The 16,397-nt window shown below is 44.9% G+C and overlaps 1 protein-coding gene across 1 annotated transcript in view; it reads left to right on the forward strand.

Annotated features, from left to right (window-relative positions):
• The first annotated feature begins 3,550 nt into the window (after positions 1-3,550).
• MEMO1 (mediator of cell motility 1) overlaps positions 3,551-16,397 on the forward strand; it is a 79,301-nt gene continuing 66,454 nt past the window's right edge. The window contains exon 1 of the mRNA XM_074988628.1: positions 3,551-3,895. Within this exon, the coding sequence (XP_074844729.1) occupies positions 3,835-3,895 (61 nt within the window). The 5' untranslated portion in view covers positions 3,551-3,834. The remainder of the gene's footprint in view (positions 3,896-16,397) is intronic.

The raw sequence follows: 16,397 nt of genomic DNA on the forward strand, positions 1-16,397 counted from the left end.
GGCAAAGCAGAAGGAGTGAGAGAAATTTGGGGCGTGCAGGGATGTGGTGGCCAGAAAAAGAGGCAACTTTCCCCGGTTCCAAGAGACAGTTGGCTCTGCTTCCCTGCCTCAACTCTGTGGTTGCTGTGCTGAGGAGAGATCCCCTGCTACTGATATGGTTGTGTGCTTTTATTTATAGAGTTGTGTGCTTTTATTTATAGACTAAAAAAGTGTTTAAGGCATTTTTAATATAGTGCTTTACAAACATTACCAAACAGCACAAAGAATATTTTGAGGGATCGTTACTTGGTCGGCCAAGACCCTCATTGGTTTTCACATGATCCATGGGAAAAACAGTTGGAGAACTGCTGCTTTAAACAATATACAATACCCTCACATTTTATTACTACTTATAACAATTATTTTAAAAATTGTTTCTTTGCTGATGTTTAAGAGGAACCTAAACTGACTACACAAGCTGCAATAGGTAAGCAGCTAAATAATTTTTTCAGACATCTTCTATTATTAGCTGAAGTAGTCAAATGATCTCTTGGGCAAAATCACATGTTACGGCTAAGTATCATCATTATACTCCTTACCCTTGCTCCCTATTGTGGGTTTTACAATAACAGGGCATTTCTGTGGATTTGAAGAGGAAAGATCAAAGTTGCAGGTACTGGTTAGAGGGCTTCCTGCTCAGGTCAAATGTCTGATCAGCAGCAATATCAGGATGTTTCGAGATCTGATTTCACCTGTGGTCCAGGCACCTCTTGCCTGCTCCCCCAAGTGCATCGCATACATTAAGGCACTGGAGCCCTGCACTTCTTACACCACCTCCTCCCTCCCAGCACTTTTGCAGCATGCTTCCTCCCCTTTACTCCCAGAACTGTAAGGTAATGAATCAGCTGATTGTGTCTATCAAGCTCTAGGAGGGAAGAAGAGGAGAGCGGATGGACTACAAGATTTGCAGAGCTCTGAAAGTGCTGGTACTGAGGGAAGGAGTAGGAACCTGTGAGGTTCCAGTGCATGGGAGGTGTGGGGGAAGGAGGCAGATGGGATGCTGCATTTCCTCTGGCTCTGGACAGCAGAAGGCCTGCCAGTGGACAGGCCTGGGGATTCTGCTACTTTCCCTGCTGGCAAGGGCAGGCATTAGGGAAAGAAGCAGAACACCAGCAGCTACTGCCATACTGCTCTAATTCACCTGCCAATGTGTTCTCTTGTGGGATGCTGTATAGCTGGAGCTGGGGCAGTTCAGTGTTTTTTCCAGTACACCATATCAGCTGGAACTGTCTTGCTGGTGTGGCATACTGGACCAGAGCAGCTTACTTGCACTGCTGCCTATAGTATTGCTAGAATTTCATGTGTTCCTAATGTATTTGGCATGTGTCTTTTCACTATCCTTAGCCCTTACTGGTTATAGAATTTCCACTGTTTTCACTGCCCTGTTTGCTAATATGTGCTTATTGTTCTCACCCTCTCCTTTATCTCTCTCTTTCACTTTACGTATAGTAATTTTTTTCATTCTCTTCTTTAACCCAGAAGATTTTTTTTAACCAAACCAGTCTTTCTGATTTGGTATTTAGTAACAAACTAACACCAATTGTTTACACACTGCAATCATCATTTGCTAGATTTACAGAGAAGAAAAAAGCAGTAGACTTCCATTGAAAAATCTCTTACAGATGTATTAGCAGAAAATTATAATTATGAAAGACATTTTTATTACTCTTTGAGGATTTGAATTTGTTACTTGTTTCTTTGTAGTGATTTTTTTCATCCAATATTTTCTTGGTATCAGTGTCTCAGAGAGTGGAATGTATCAGAGAGGTAGCCGAGCTAGTCTGTGTCTTCAAAAACAAGAAGTTGTCCTGTGGCACCTTTATAGACTAACAGATATGCTCCCGAGAGTGGAATGGTATTTGTAGCCCTTGGCTCTGACTATGGAGTATAATCCTGTTAGGAACAGAGTGGCTTATCTTGGGTCCTACACAAATGTATTCCTACAGGGAGCAGGCTAGGAAAAATCAGAAAAAAACCTTGGGTCAGACCAAAGGATGGAAGTTGTGCTTAACACTTTTGTTTGAATAAAACCAAAGCTGTGAAGAAAAGAATCCTGAAATCCTGTGGTTTGAATGCATTCTTTAGTAAATGGATTAGTGACTTAGCCCAGTGGCTTGCAACTATCCAAGCAAAGTGCAGAAATGTGTAAGAATGCAATCCTTGAGAATTAGCAGTTCTTTGTTTTATCCAAAACTTGCAAGAATGGGTGAATGCAGCAGTAACAACTGCTGTAGCATATTGGAATCCAGATAGCCAATGAGTGGTAATGCTAAAAGCTTGATTAACAGTAACAAAGTTGGTAGAATTAGATTTGACTGTCATCCCTTCAATAAGAGAACCAATAGAAATGTTCTGCATTCACCCTACATTATTTCATTCCTTTCTTTGATTCCTAATATTCCCATTTTTCACTTTTTTAATATTCCTAATTTAATGAGAACATCCAACAAGCTGTCAGGGCTTCACGAGATAATTCTCTTCTTGTTGTTAAATAGTGTGTAACTCTTAAAAAGCTATCTAAGTTTAAGCCAAGTTAGTGTTTGGAAGGGTATCTACTTGAACAAGTAAATTTCAGAAGAAAACCCTAATCTAAGTTAAAGGAACTTTAAGGTTGTAAAGTTAAATACGCCAAGTTAGGAAATGACAGAATTAAATCTTCCTCTGTAACATTAATCCAGTTTCCTTGTATGTAGTATATGATCACACTACTTCTGTTCCTCGTTGTTTGACAGAGCTCAGTGACAGGGCACTAAGAGCCTTCATTTTACCGGAGTCGCTCTGTTTGCCTGCTGCTCTGGGCAGCCGGGAGGGGGAGGGGGGAGAGGGAGGGAGAGAGAGAGAGTTACAAAGCAAACCCCCGCACCTCTTTCTCCCAGCGGCTGCCGCTATGTTGTATGGAGGCACCCAGCGCCACAGGCTGTAACCTAGCGAAAGATTCGGTAGTAGGAAGGTATCCCAAGTGGACCTCTGCTAGGCCCCGGGACTGAGGCGCGGCGGGCGCGGCTGCTGTCTAGCACAGCCCCCTCGACGGAGCGGCGGGCCGGGGAGCACTACTCAGGCCACCTCAAGGGCCCCAGCGGCAGCAGCCGTCACAGACCAGCGAAGCTGCTCTGATAGAGGCAGGGTTTAGCCCGGCAGCTCCGCTCTCCTCTCAGCGCTGCCTCACACCTCAGCGCTCGCCCAGCCTCCCTACGCTCCCTGCCCGCTAATCTTCCCAACTGCCACCACAGAGACACCAACCCGCCAATCAGTGAGGCCAGAAGCCATCACCATGGCAACCCTGCTGACCAATCAGCGCTAGTCCTGCCTGTGGTCCTTTACCCCCTCCCCCTCGTTCCGCTCCACTCCAGCAGCACTGTCCAATCAAGGGCCACGACCGGTCCCGTGGGGCAGGGGAGGCGGGTGGAAGAGCAAGAGTGGCCAATCGCTGCGGGGCTTTTGCTTTCGTCACCCAATGAAGAGCCGCTCTGCTTAATTCTGTGCATTCCCCGTTCCACGGGAGTCGAAGAGGGCCAAACCCGGCGGCCGCGGCCTCCCCTCGCCTGAGAGCCGGTGGCTACCTTGGGCTTTGTCCCAGCCCCCTCCCCCTCCGGGGTCCGTGGCCGAGCCCCCTCCCGCCCCTCGCAGCGCTTCGCCAGCAGTCGCCCGGGTCCGCGGCGCCTCCGGCAGCGCCGCCCCCCTCGCGGGGGCTCGGCCTCTGTCGGGGGAGAGGGGGAGTAGCGCTGCCGCCGCCGCCGCGGCCGGGCCCGTCTCTTGCTCCCTCCCCCCAACACCATAGGCGGCTCAGGCACCAAGATGTCCAACCGAGTGCTCTGCCGGGAGGCCAGCCACGCCGGCAGCTGGTACACAGCCTCAGGTAGCGGGGCCGGCCGGGCACAGCCCTGGCCACCGCGGGTGGGGGGAGCGGGCCAGGAGGTTTCGTGGGGCGGGCGGTACCGCCCTCGGGGTGCCCCGAGGGGTAGCTGCAGTGTCAGCGCTGCGGGGTCGGAGCAGCTGTCGAGCGGGCGCTCCTAGGTGCCCGTGCGGCCCCGGCGGGGATGTGCGGCTTGTACCGGCAGCCGCGGTGCTGGAGGAGATCGGGCTTCTCAGCCTTTTGCCAGCCCTGAGCCGACTCTGGGGGCCCGGCGGGAGCCCGAGGCTGAGTCAGCGCTTTCCAGCCCGAAGGGGCGGGTCGGCGTCGCGGCGGCTCATCCTTGCGCCGCCGGTAGGGCCCCTGCTTCCGTCCCCGGCGCGGGGAGTTGCAGGTCCAGCCCGCGGCCCTGATACTAGCCACCCGTTCACATGCTGGTAGAGGCAGCTCCTTCCTAGGCTCCGTCTGCCCTTCGCGCGCACACCTGGGCTCGGAGCCTGCACGTGCAGCTAGCATCCCCGTCCCCTCGCCAGTGACATTTAAAACCCTGCAGCAAATCCCCGAGTGGTTTAGAGGAATAAACTGCTGAAATCGGATTGGAAGTGTTCATGTTACTGCCGGCTCACTCTTTCTCCTGGCTGACAGTCGCTGCCTGTGTCCCAGGCAATGCCCTAGAATGATCAAAGGTCTAGAGAACATGACCTATGAAGAAAGGCTGAAAGAATTGGGCTTGTTTAGTTTGGAAAAGAGAAGATTGAGGGGGGACATGATAGCAGTTTTCAGGTATTTAAAAGGGTGTCATAAGGCAGAGGGAGGGAACTTGTTGTTCCTTGCCTCTGAGGATAGAACAAGAGGCAATGGACTGAAATTGCAGCAGGGGAGGTTCAGGTTGGACATTAGGAAAAAGTTCCTAACTGTCAGGGTGATCAAACACTGGAACGAATTGCCAAGGGAGGTGGTAGAATCTCCATCACTGGAGCTATTTAAGAAGAGGTTAGATAGATGGCTTTCAGGGATGGTCTAGAAAATGCTTGGTCCTGCCATGAGGGCAGGGGGCTGGACTCAATGGCCTCTCGAGGTCCCTTCCAGTCCTACTCTTCTAAAGCAGTGAAGGTAGTGCAGCGTGGTGTGACTAGGAAAGGGAAAGACAAAGAAACCGTGGAAAAGTAGAACTTGCTATTCAGGATCAGACCAGTGGTTGTCTAGTCCAGATCATATTTTCTGATGGCGTTTGGGGATGCAGGGTACCTTATCTGTGTGAGAAACTTTGTAGGGGACAGTTATGGAAGAACCAGCTTATAAGGGAGGTTAGTGAGAGAACTCTCTAATACAGAGACATGTTAGAACATGTAATGATGAAAACCTCATTTATGAGTAGATAGGAATACTAAACGCACAGATTTACACATCACATTGTGTTTTGAGTATCTGACTGAAGTAGAACAGAAGGAACACACAAATTCATTGATGACCATTCCTGTATTTGCTGAGGTGGCTGATGATTTAATAGATTTTTTTTCCTTCCTCTTACTGTCTGGTAATTGATATGTGTTATCTGAAAATACTCAGTGGATAATTCATTTGAAAGAGTCAAGCAGTAGATCTTTGTGGCCTACAAAATACTACTGTATCTGAGGTTTTAGTTTGTGATGGTCTATATAATCGGACATATTCTTGTAATCTACTATATATGGTAGAGAGTTTGTGGGTCTCCAAGAACTCCCCTTAAACAGTAAGAGACAGGACCACCAAATATGGTATACAGCTTCCTCCTTAAAGTAAGGTAAGGGTTTGTGGGATGGGGTGCAGGGAAAGAGGTGTTTAAACTCTCCCACCCACCCACCCCCATTCTTTCCTTGCTGTTCCCCTTCCTCAGTGAGAGAAAAGTGCACAGTTCACTGTATTCCTCACCTGGCTGAGGAGGGCAGGGGGAGAGGTGAACTGTGCACTTTGCTCTCAATCTCTCTCAGGGACAGGAAGGGAAACTACAATTTGTTGGGGGTAAGCAGGGTGTTTGGGATGTATGTGAGGGGAGCCAAAGTCAAGGCAGGGGGCTTGGTGCATTGGGAGTTTAGGGAATAGGATGCAGGAGTCAGGGCTGGGGCAAGGAGGGACTCAGAGCAGGGGGTTGGGTGTACCCAGTAGGGGTAGGAGTCAGGTTTGAGAGGGTGAGGTGAGGCTCAGGGCAGGGGTGTACAGGCAGACAGTTTTAGAAAAAGTCATTTAAATAAAGTATGTACATTTTCCAACCTTCCTCCCATGCATTCTTAATGACTTAAGACTGAGAAATGCCTGGTAAATTAGATAGCGTGTAATAAAAGTGGCTTATGTAGGTTAGTTGCCTTTGTATCTTTTGTGTATAAACCTCCTGGCAAAGTGGAGTGCATAAATGGATGGGTGTATGCATGTTCTCTTGCCTCATAAAGTTAAATAATCTGGTGCATATTATCTTAACTGCATAATTCTAAAAGCTAACGTAAAAGCTGTCAACCATAAACAGTTTTTATAAAGTAACTTAGGTTGTCTTCCAAGACCACTGTTTCTCTTCTCCCATTCCATCATCGTACTGATAATACACTGTCAGATACCACAGACTAGCTTTTATTTTTATGTTGAGGCACTAACCCAAAAGTTATAGTGTGTTCTTATTGAATTCAGTATTATAAAAACAGTAATACTGTTTCTTATGGGTGCACCCCCACCCCAACAACAGCCAGCGAAGTGAATTATGCAGGTGTCCTATAGTAACTAGAATCAAGGATCTTGTGGCAGAAGCAAGCTACCATAGGAGAGTTTTCCCTTCATTTTAAAAAAAAAAGAGAGAGAAAAAAAAAAAAGGTCATTGTCGGGAGGGGAAACAGTATTTATATGGATGTTGCTTCTTCACATAGCACATTTATGAAAGTGTTATGGAATAAGAGTAAAGTGAAATTGGTCTGATCCTCCTAATTTTTCCATTTATTTTCATTGGCTCTTTGAGGAATTGGAAGGTGCAGGTCCTGGGTTCACTCGATAGAACGGATGGGGTGAGAGGGACACTATAACAATGTCGCTTTCTGTAATCAAAGCTTCAGCAAAGGTTTCTTCCACTTGCTATTGCACCTGGCTTCTCCCTCTCATTGTTAGTTAAAATGACATCAGATCCCTGTCTGTGAATTTTACACTGCTTCTGTTGGCACTTCAAAAGAATGCTGTATGTGGTGACAAGAAACAGGTGATTGTGAAGGAAGATGGAGAAGGTGAACTGAACAAAAGGAAAGTATACCAATTGTCTGGTTACATGCTCAAGCTTGAGAGAACAGGTTTCGTCACATGCTTTTTGGAATGTTGAGGCTTTGGATAGCCAAGGAGGAGAGAAGAAACAAAGATCAGGGAAACATAAGAGACAGGAAGAAGAAATGAGTAGCTTGACTTCAGTGGTACTATTTTGTACTGAATTTTGTTTTCTGGAATCACTCGCCTATTTCGATGTAGCCATCTTTCATTTGGAAAATTTGTAGACATGATCGGTTCAGACTTTAGATCAATTTTCAGTTAAATCTGAAAAAGTAAAATACTTACATTTTCCCCGTTCCACATACAACATAATACATTTCTTTGAATAGGAGGTTACATATTTCAACACAAGCTTGTCTTTCATCACAACATTAACTTTCCCAGATAGCATACACTAAATTAGGTTACCTAAGTTACTAATTGGGTAATAAACTGATCTCTAATGTGTGAAAGTAAAATGACTTTTTACATTTCCCAGCTATTATGTTTAAACTGGGCCATGCTGCAGCCGCATGGCTGGAACTGAACCCAATTAGAATTAGTTGCTTTGTCATTTAAGAGAAGCCTAGGTTGACATATGATTGACTTTCTGTACTAGTTCAGCACATGCTTTTTGGGCAGGTGGCATACCTCATTAAGGGCTTGTCTGTATTTACTGCTGGGTCAATGCGCTGGTGGTTGATCTTCCAGCGTTTGTTTTATTGAACTTAATAGGGCTGTATTAAATTGAATGTGTGGGATGCTGCTGTCTATCTTGGTACTCCTTGCAGTCACTAAAAGTAAGAGAACTGATTGGGAGAGTTTCTTCTGTTGACCTCCCACTGTGGGGATTGCACAGAAAATCGATGTGAGGTACGTCCACTCCAGCTACATAATTAACATAGCTTGAGTTGCATATCTTACATAGATTTTTGGCCCCTAGTGTAGATCTGGCAAACCCCATGTAAGTAGTTTGCTCAATTGTTGTTCATCCAGTTCTGTGCAGTAGGATAGCTGAGAGTGCCCTGCCCTGCCTGTATTTGTATGCATACATTTTGAATATTGACTTCTAAGAGAGCATGGGATGACTGGCAAGAAACTTTTCCAAAGGAAAAACATAAGCAGAAAACTAGATGTGAACATACAAACATGCATGTAATGGTAAAAAAACAAACAAACAAGAACCTGTTGGTTAAATTCAAACTGGACCATATTCTAAGTAGTCACACAATAACGGTCAACATTTGTTCTTTGGATGGGGCCTTATTGTCATGGGAGTTTAAAAAAACAAAAGAAAATTGAAGGGAAAGAGCCATTGTTTGTGATAGCATGACTGGATTTTAGTCTCTCTCCTTTCTTTCCCCAATTGTCCACACATACATGAATCTAGATTTGAATGCTCTTTTGTGTCTCAGCTTTCTTCTCTGGCAGGAGGCATAGTCTAAAGCTCAAGTTTCATTTTAATGGGAGCACTAGCCTCTACTCTGTAGTCAGAACACAGATGAAGCTTGGGCTATGATGGTTCTATAGTACTTGCCCACAATTCTGCAGGGGCTTTATTTTCTGGTTTTCTTACCTACATTCTTTCTTCTTAAATCCTCAGCACCAGAAGCCACCTTCTGGTTTGTGTACACTTGGTTGGTATTTTAACTTTCTTTCAACTTTCTCCATCTCTACAAGGTTCAGCACATTTCAATATCCTGAGAAGCTGCTGTCCCATGGTGCTGCTAGCTGGCCAGAGGATCACTCCAGGATTCTGGCTGATCCCTGGTTTAAGTACAGTAAAGAAAACAGTTGAAATTAGCATCTCTGTAAGACTGTTTCAAAGAGTGGGGAAAGAAGAGGATCAAGTGGGTGTCAGTTCAGTCTTTGCGGCGAATTAAAAGCCTTTTAAGGTCTCTACCACAAAGCAAAGGATACCAATTGAATGTTCAACAATTCCTCATTACCCTGCCCTATTATGAGGCATTTGACCAGATGCTCAGTGCTGTCCTGAGTACAGAGATCGGTGTCAGGCTTGACAGGCTTTTTGAAGTGGAATGGTCTGATATACAGACCAGGAGCAGAAGAGACCCACATAGCCAGAATGACTGGAGGATAGTCTTATGCTGGATTCCATAGGCCTGTTCGAGGAAGTATGAGAGGAAGCAGAGTTAGAGCCAGGTGAGAGGAAGCTTTCACTTTTGTCGCCATTATGGGGGATTGTGGTATAAGTGTGGTGTAGGGTGTGCTGACTTGTGACCCATGCACATTTTATTAGAGGCTGGTACATGCTGTGGAGTGGCATTAGCTTCAGTTCAGGATGGAAGCTGTGCTTTTTTTCCTTTTCTCTTTTTCTGCTCCAGGAGTCTCAAACTCGTGGCCCAAGCAGTTCCACAATTTGGCCCGTGCGTGGCTGCTGGCACATGAGTCCCTGTGGCCCTGGGGGAGGTGTCCATACCCTTCTTCCAAGTCTAGCTACTGCTCCACCCCTGCCCAACTTCTTCACATCATCTTCCTCTCATTGCACTCCTTCCCGTAAGTCCCTCCCCCAGGATTGAGAAGATGGTGGCAGGGCGGAGCAGGCTGCTGCATAGCTCTGTGAGTGGGGGTGGAGGTGGCCCAACCTTTGCTGCTGGCCCCATCCTACCCATGGCCCCCACTGAGTATGAGGGACCATCCTTTCCATAAGACAGTTTGGTTGGCTGCTGGAGGGCCTCCCAAAGCTCTGGGCTTGGTGTGGCTGTGCCAAACCATCCTATGGACAGGACAGTGCTGTACACACTTCCCCTGGGCCATAGGGACGTGCCGGCAGTGCCACAGAGCTAGCAGCCAGAGGCCACTCAAATACTATTGGGCTACTGTGCTGGTGTCAGGACCCCCTTGTGGGGTTCACAGATGGGTGGAAGTGCACAAGCCAGCAGATGGGGGTCAGCAGAGGTGCAAGGGGGAGGGGAGCAGGACAAGTGGAGACCTGCCAGAGAGGCATGCCTGCTAGCCCCCTAGGAGGACTTTCATTGGCCTTAAAGTAAACTGTTTGAGACCCCTGTTCTACTCCATTCATGTGTGAGCTAGGATGGATCCAATGTGGGAACGGGATAGAATTTAAACATGCAACTAGTGAATTATCCTAACTAGGATTTAACTGGTTCCTGCTAAAATAATTATTCAACAATAGGAATAGTTTTAATAAAAATGAATGCACATATAATATGCATATTCTGTGCTCTGTTTATAACTGTTCTGCTGAGGCACACACTAAAGCCCCGTCTCACTGGCTGCAGTAAGTGGAAAAGTTCATTGTTGATGTAGGTATTTGGTCTCTTTGGATTTGAAATGTTGCCTGGGCTGGGAGATGGACTGGCAAAGGTCTGGAGAAGAGCAACAAAAATTATTGAAGTTCTAGAAAACGTAGCAGATAAGGGAAAATTAATTTTTGGGGTTTTTTTATTTTTCATTTGGAAAAGAGAGGGGACATAACAGCTTTCAAGTGACTCAAAGGGTGTTACAAGAAAGGAGAGAAATTATTCTTAATCTCTGAGGATAGGACAAGAAGAAAGGGGTCTTCAGTTGCAGCAAATGAGGTTTAGGTTGGACATTTAGGAAAAAAATCCTAACTGTCAGGATGGGTAAGCACTGGAATAAATTGCTAAGAGAGGTCATGGGATCTCCACCAAAGGAAATATTTAAGAGGAGGTTTGATAAACATATGTCAGGGATGATTTAGATGGTGCTTGGCCCTGCTGTGAGTGCAGGGTACTGGATTCTAAGATATCTTGAGGTCCCTTCCACATTTGTAATTCTGTGCTGGCATTCAAACAGGTGTATAGGTTTATAGTTTGCCTTCTTGCCTTCAGTTGGCCAAATGCATGTTCTGCCTCCATCCTGCCTCTGTTCAACTAAACCTTCTGCCCAGTACTCCTACATAAACATTCAACTTTTTGAGCCAGGGCAGCAGAGGGTAAGCAGGTCCTCTAAATTATCAAGGGGCTTTCTGTAGCTACTGTTAACCACATTATTTGGGTGAAATAAAGTCCCCTTTATTCCAAACAGGGGTATGCCAGATCTCCTGACTCTTTGGCAATATACATCTTGTTGGTATATCCCACTTATTCATTGATTGGCCTTTGTGGTTGATCAAGCTTTGCATGATATGCAAGTAGTATACTTTCTAATTGATTTGTTCACATACTCTTTGCTGTGAGAAAACTGTACAGTGGTGGTACCCTCGCATTTCAGGGGTTATTAGTTCAGGAACATTAGCATTGTCTACCATGGGTTGGTAAACCACAGCAGTAATGCCGTGTATGGGGTTTTCAAACCTCACATTGGAGAACAAAGGGGTTGAGGAGCAGTTCTGGGATACATGTTACCCAGATGGAGGACAGAGCTGCAAAAAAAAGGACCAACTCCTCAGGATGGTGTTGTAAGAGAAAAGGAAGATTATCAGACAGGGGGAACTACTTGCCATCTCCTATCTGGTCAGAAAGTGGCATTCCTAGTAACAGTCACCTTTCATATGGCCTCAAACACCTCCATTATTTCTGCCCCAACAGTTGCCTTGCCAGTACACAACTGGTTAGCCCCAGAGCAGTAGCAGTCTGAGGTAGTCAGATGGTCTCTGTCGTTTGCAAATCCTGCCCTGGAACATTGGACGAGCTCTTTGCATGGCTCTGTGACGGTGCCCTTATTTCAGCAAAGGTTTTAAAGTTGCTGCTGTTCATCCCTGGAACACATTATTATGCAGTCTTGCTACTCTGTGCTTATGGTCCTGTACCAGGCCACTGGTCAGTCTAAAAGGCATCTACAAGAGTCATGATCAACATCATCTTTCTCCTGTGCTATGCAGCCAGCCTACATGATCATCTGGCTGCGACTTGGTGCCACCACCTTAGGACTGCAGGTTGCTGCCATAATTCCCTGTGGTATGCTTCATATCGCTATCTGGATTCTGCTGCCTTGACAAAACAGCAAAAAACAGAAACAATGTATTGTGCTGTGTTACAAACATGCCTTTTCAGTATTCAGGGGACAGAAAGGACAAGCTGACACACCCAGAAGTGCTTTTAATTTGATGTTTTGCTGCACAGTGGTTTAAAAGACAGATCAGTTGTTTCACAAAGCACCATACAACAGTTCCTGAAGTGATTCATTTTAGTGAGGTGCCAAGAATTCTGGGATAGGGCCCTAGAAATCAAAGCATTGTACCCTAGTTGCTGTAGCCCCGACCTTGGATGTCTGTACGTGAGTTTGGTGCAAGTATGCCCCTGCAGTGTGAATGATGTGGCTAACTGAGTGAAGGACCCAGACTAACTTTCCACTGAAGTTACGATCAGAGAGAGAACCTGCTGTTTGTTCTTGAAGCTCTTATTTATAATAGCTGTGAAAAGTTGCACTGAAGTCACTAGTAGTACTTGAGTATGATCTAATTCTGTGATTAATCGCTGAAGTGGTTTCAATCCTTAATTTTCAGTCTTTGTACATTTTTTTTTTTTAAATATTTCATTAAGACTCGCTCTGTCTCTTCCAAACTTGATCAGCTTCAGTCTGGCCAACTCTGTTGGAACATTGTGTATCAGAAAGAGAAAAGGTGCTTAAATAGGCTGCTAAAATCTTAGCAGGTACCTGCAGAGAAGGTCTTCACTGTAGTTATTTAACATTTTATTATTTTCAATCCTTCTCCCCAGCTGAATGAAAAGCCTGTTCCCCAGGGAGGTCTATGTATTTGTAAAGTTTAAAAGGTTTCTTTTTTACTTTGAGATTAGAAAATGTTCTGAGGAGGGCTTTTCAGGAAGCTAAAAGAATGAATTATGTTGAAATTATAGTTGCTATATAGTTTAGAGAAGCAGTGAAACAGAATTTTGTGTTCTATCCTGATAGTTTAATAAATGCTTTATTTAACATGTATGTAGTGCTTAGTTTTGCTAAACTAACAGAAATGGATAAAATCTCTGCCCTGAAGAGTTGACAATCTTAAGAGGCAAGTAGAGACCTAAAATAGGGGATGGTAAATGCAATATACGTGGTTATGCTACTAATTTTGTCTTGATTGATCAGATTTTGTGGTGGTAATTCAATCTCTTTTTAGCATTTGCTTAATGTCAGACTCTTTTGGTGGGGGCTGGAAGGTGGACCATTGTTGGAGAGGAAAGTGGGGAGGTGTAAGGAAGGAACTGGAAGAGTGAAGGGTAGTATAAGGCACCTTTTCTCATGGTACCTAAGTACTGATGTGGTAGTAAGACAAAGCGAGGGGAGAGGTAGAAAGCCAAAGAGATGGGGTAAGTGAAGAATACAGCAAAATGAGGTGTGGTAGTGGTGTGACACAGTAGAATTTAGGAAAGCTCAATGACTATCAGGACATAGGGACAGTTAAGGCTGATCCTCTGGTGCTGGGAGAGGCTGCGTGAGGGATCTTCCAGGAGCAAGGACCTTTACAGATCATTTGATAAGCTCTTTTCTGTTTGTCTGAGGGTACATCTACACTTGTGGGGAGATCAACCAGGTCAGGATCTATCGTCTGGGGTTCATTTTTGCACGCCTAGTGGGGAGTGTGCAAAATTGAATTATCAGGGCTTGACAGTCGACCCCTGTGCTCCTCATTATCACGAGGAGTAAGGGAGGTCAGTGGGAGAGGATGGCCAGACAGCATGGATGGCCAGATAAGTTGATTGTAGATATATCAGTTCCAGCTATGCAATTGCCCTAGATGGAATTGCTTACCTAGGTTCGACTTTCAGGTCTACAGTAGGCCTGCCCTGGATGTGCACGCATGCAAGAGCCTTTGGAGAACTGCACTCTTGAAGCAGTTAGTGTCTAGTTCAATGGGTAACATGGAGAGGAGATTCATAGTAGGGTCATATTTACTACTGGTCCTGTGCAACATTTTACCAAATGATAACCCCTAGTAGGAGCCTTCTAAATGCAAACTTTAAAGCATTATTTTAATTAGTCTGAGGTTCATTTATTGCAAAACTGAAAAACTGAATTCAACTTTTTATGAACTTTCAAGACTGTGAGCAAAATGAGTGTCTTTCTCCGACTTACTACTAACTTACTTTCTTAAAAAAGTTGACTATAGAGAATGGATGTTTTATCATTGGTTCTTACAAGTTAGTGATATCCAGCCATTCTTCACCTGGAGATTAATAGACCACAGATTTTTTTTTCCCCCATGGTCACTGGAAGAGTAATCAAAGAAGAATCTTTCTTGTGTCAGTGTCTCTTTCGTTAAAAATGATATATTAACTGACAGGTTTTGTTTTCAAATCCTTTCCAAGGAAACAGTGGAAATGAGTATCACAAAAAATGTTGGATTGCATTATTTTCATGAATTCTTACATTCGCTCTAGACTTAGATAGCATTAATGGGACATGGGGTTAATACAGTAAACCTTCAAGTTGTGCTTAACTCTCATTAATGCTAGTTAAGCTCAACTCAAAATCCCGCTCCCCCTCCAGCCGTGCATGGCCCCATTTCAACAACTCTTCCTTGCGCGTGGCCCAGCTCACCACCCCCGTGTCCAGCTCTGGCTCACCACCCCTTGTGTGCAGCTCTCGCTCAACCCCTGACCCGACCCGGTTCAAACCCTCTGCACACAGCTCTGGCTCACCACCCCAGTTCAAACCCCTCTGTCTCCCGCTCACCACCCCCACTCCTGGCTCTGGTTCAACCCCCCACGCCGGTTCAACTTCCCCCCTGTGTGGCTCTGGCTCAGCTTCACACCCCCGCCCCCCCAAGTCCCACTGCAGCCCTAACCCACCCCAGGCTTAACCCCCCAGCACCCCTCCCAGGGACTTAACCCTCCCGTACCCAACCCCAGGACTTACCTTTGAAAAGGAGCTCCAAGTGCTCCTGCTGCTTCCCTTTCTGCAGAATGTGCGTTCCTCTCCCCCCCACCCCTGCCCCCGACTTAAGCGAAATTTGAGTTATGCAAGGGTGCGTGGGAATGCAGCCATCATGTAACCCAAGGCACTACTGTACTTAAAATGTGGCATTTAAGATTACATAATATTAAAACGGTACTACAGGTTGAGCTTCTCTAATCTGGAGCTCTCTTTTCCAGCAAACTAGATAATCCGTCATGATTTTAAATAGTTGGATGACCATTTATCATGGGTTTGGCTAAGTTTCCTGTGGTCCCATAAAGTTTGTTTACAGACAGTCCTGGCTCTCAGAGTTCTGTGCTGTTATTTAGCTGTATTTTACCCCCAAATGTCTTCAAAGAGCCCAGTAAGCAGTGGAAGTATTAATAATGTGCTAGAATATAGGGTGACCTCCCGTTAACCAGCAAATTCTCTTGTCCGACACGGGTCACGTCCCGAGGGTGCTGGGCGAAAGATTTCAACATGTAGCTGTAATTTGGGATTCAGTGTTTTATTTCGGACTTTTTTTTAGGTGGATCACTGAGTATATTGTGAACTGGGGTTGGAAATATCCCAAATGAAGTGAAATCCTCAATATTTTTCACCATAAATCTGAAGATGATAAATAGTCTGATTGTTATAATGAGTAATAGTATTAAAATAGACCTCTATAACCATAGTATACTCCGTTTCAGTTTGAATTACATGTATTGTACATATGAGACACACAGTAATATTAACTCACTTGGACAGCATCCTAGTCACCTCACTGGCTTATTTAAAAAAAAGCTCTGTAGTCCCCTTCTACACAGCCACTATTTTGAAATGTTTATTTAGAAATAATGCACCTAGTGCAATTTATTTAGAAATTGCATCTGATGCAGTGGGGTATACCTTTTTCAAAATAAATGGTGGGCTATTTTGAAATAACACTTGTGTCGTTATTTTGAAATAACTTTGCTGTGTAGACGCACCCTGAGAGAGCTTGAAGTGAAGTACTGCCTTAAGGATGTGGATGAAGTTTTTGGTCTGTAACAAAGTATGTAGGCTGAATGCTGGATAACTTTTTGTGGTGGTGGAGAGGAATGAATGGAGACATAAAAGATTATTATATTTAAAAGCAAGTAAGTTGCAGGGCTAAGCGCTTCTTAAGAGAATGTGTAGAAGGTGGCTTCTGTTGCAAAGTGGTGGCTGCTATGTGGACATTCCAATTTCTGTCCTCCAGTGACTTTAAATAGATTTCATTTTGTTCAGATTGTGATTTGTCTTCATAATGAATTCAATGATACCCGCTGCTAGTGTTCTTTTCACATGTCTAAGATAGGACTTCAAGTCAGCATAGGATGAGTTAAATTTTAAAAGCCATAAAGAAAGATCACACATAACTCTAGTGTCTTCCCCTTTACCCTTG

Source organism: Carettochelys insculpta, chromosome 3, assembly GCF_033958435.1.
Source record: "Carettochelys insculpta isolate YL-2023 chromosome 3, ASM3395843v1, whole genome shotgun sequence".
NCBI classification, from domain to species: Eukaryota; Metazoa; Chordata; order Testudines; family Carettochelyidae; genus Carettochelys; species Carettochelys insculpta.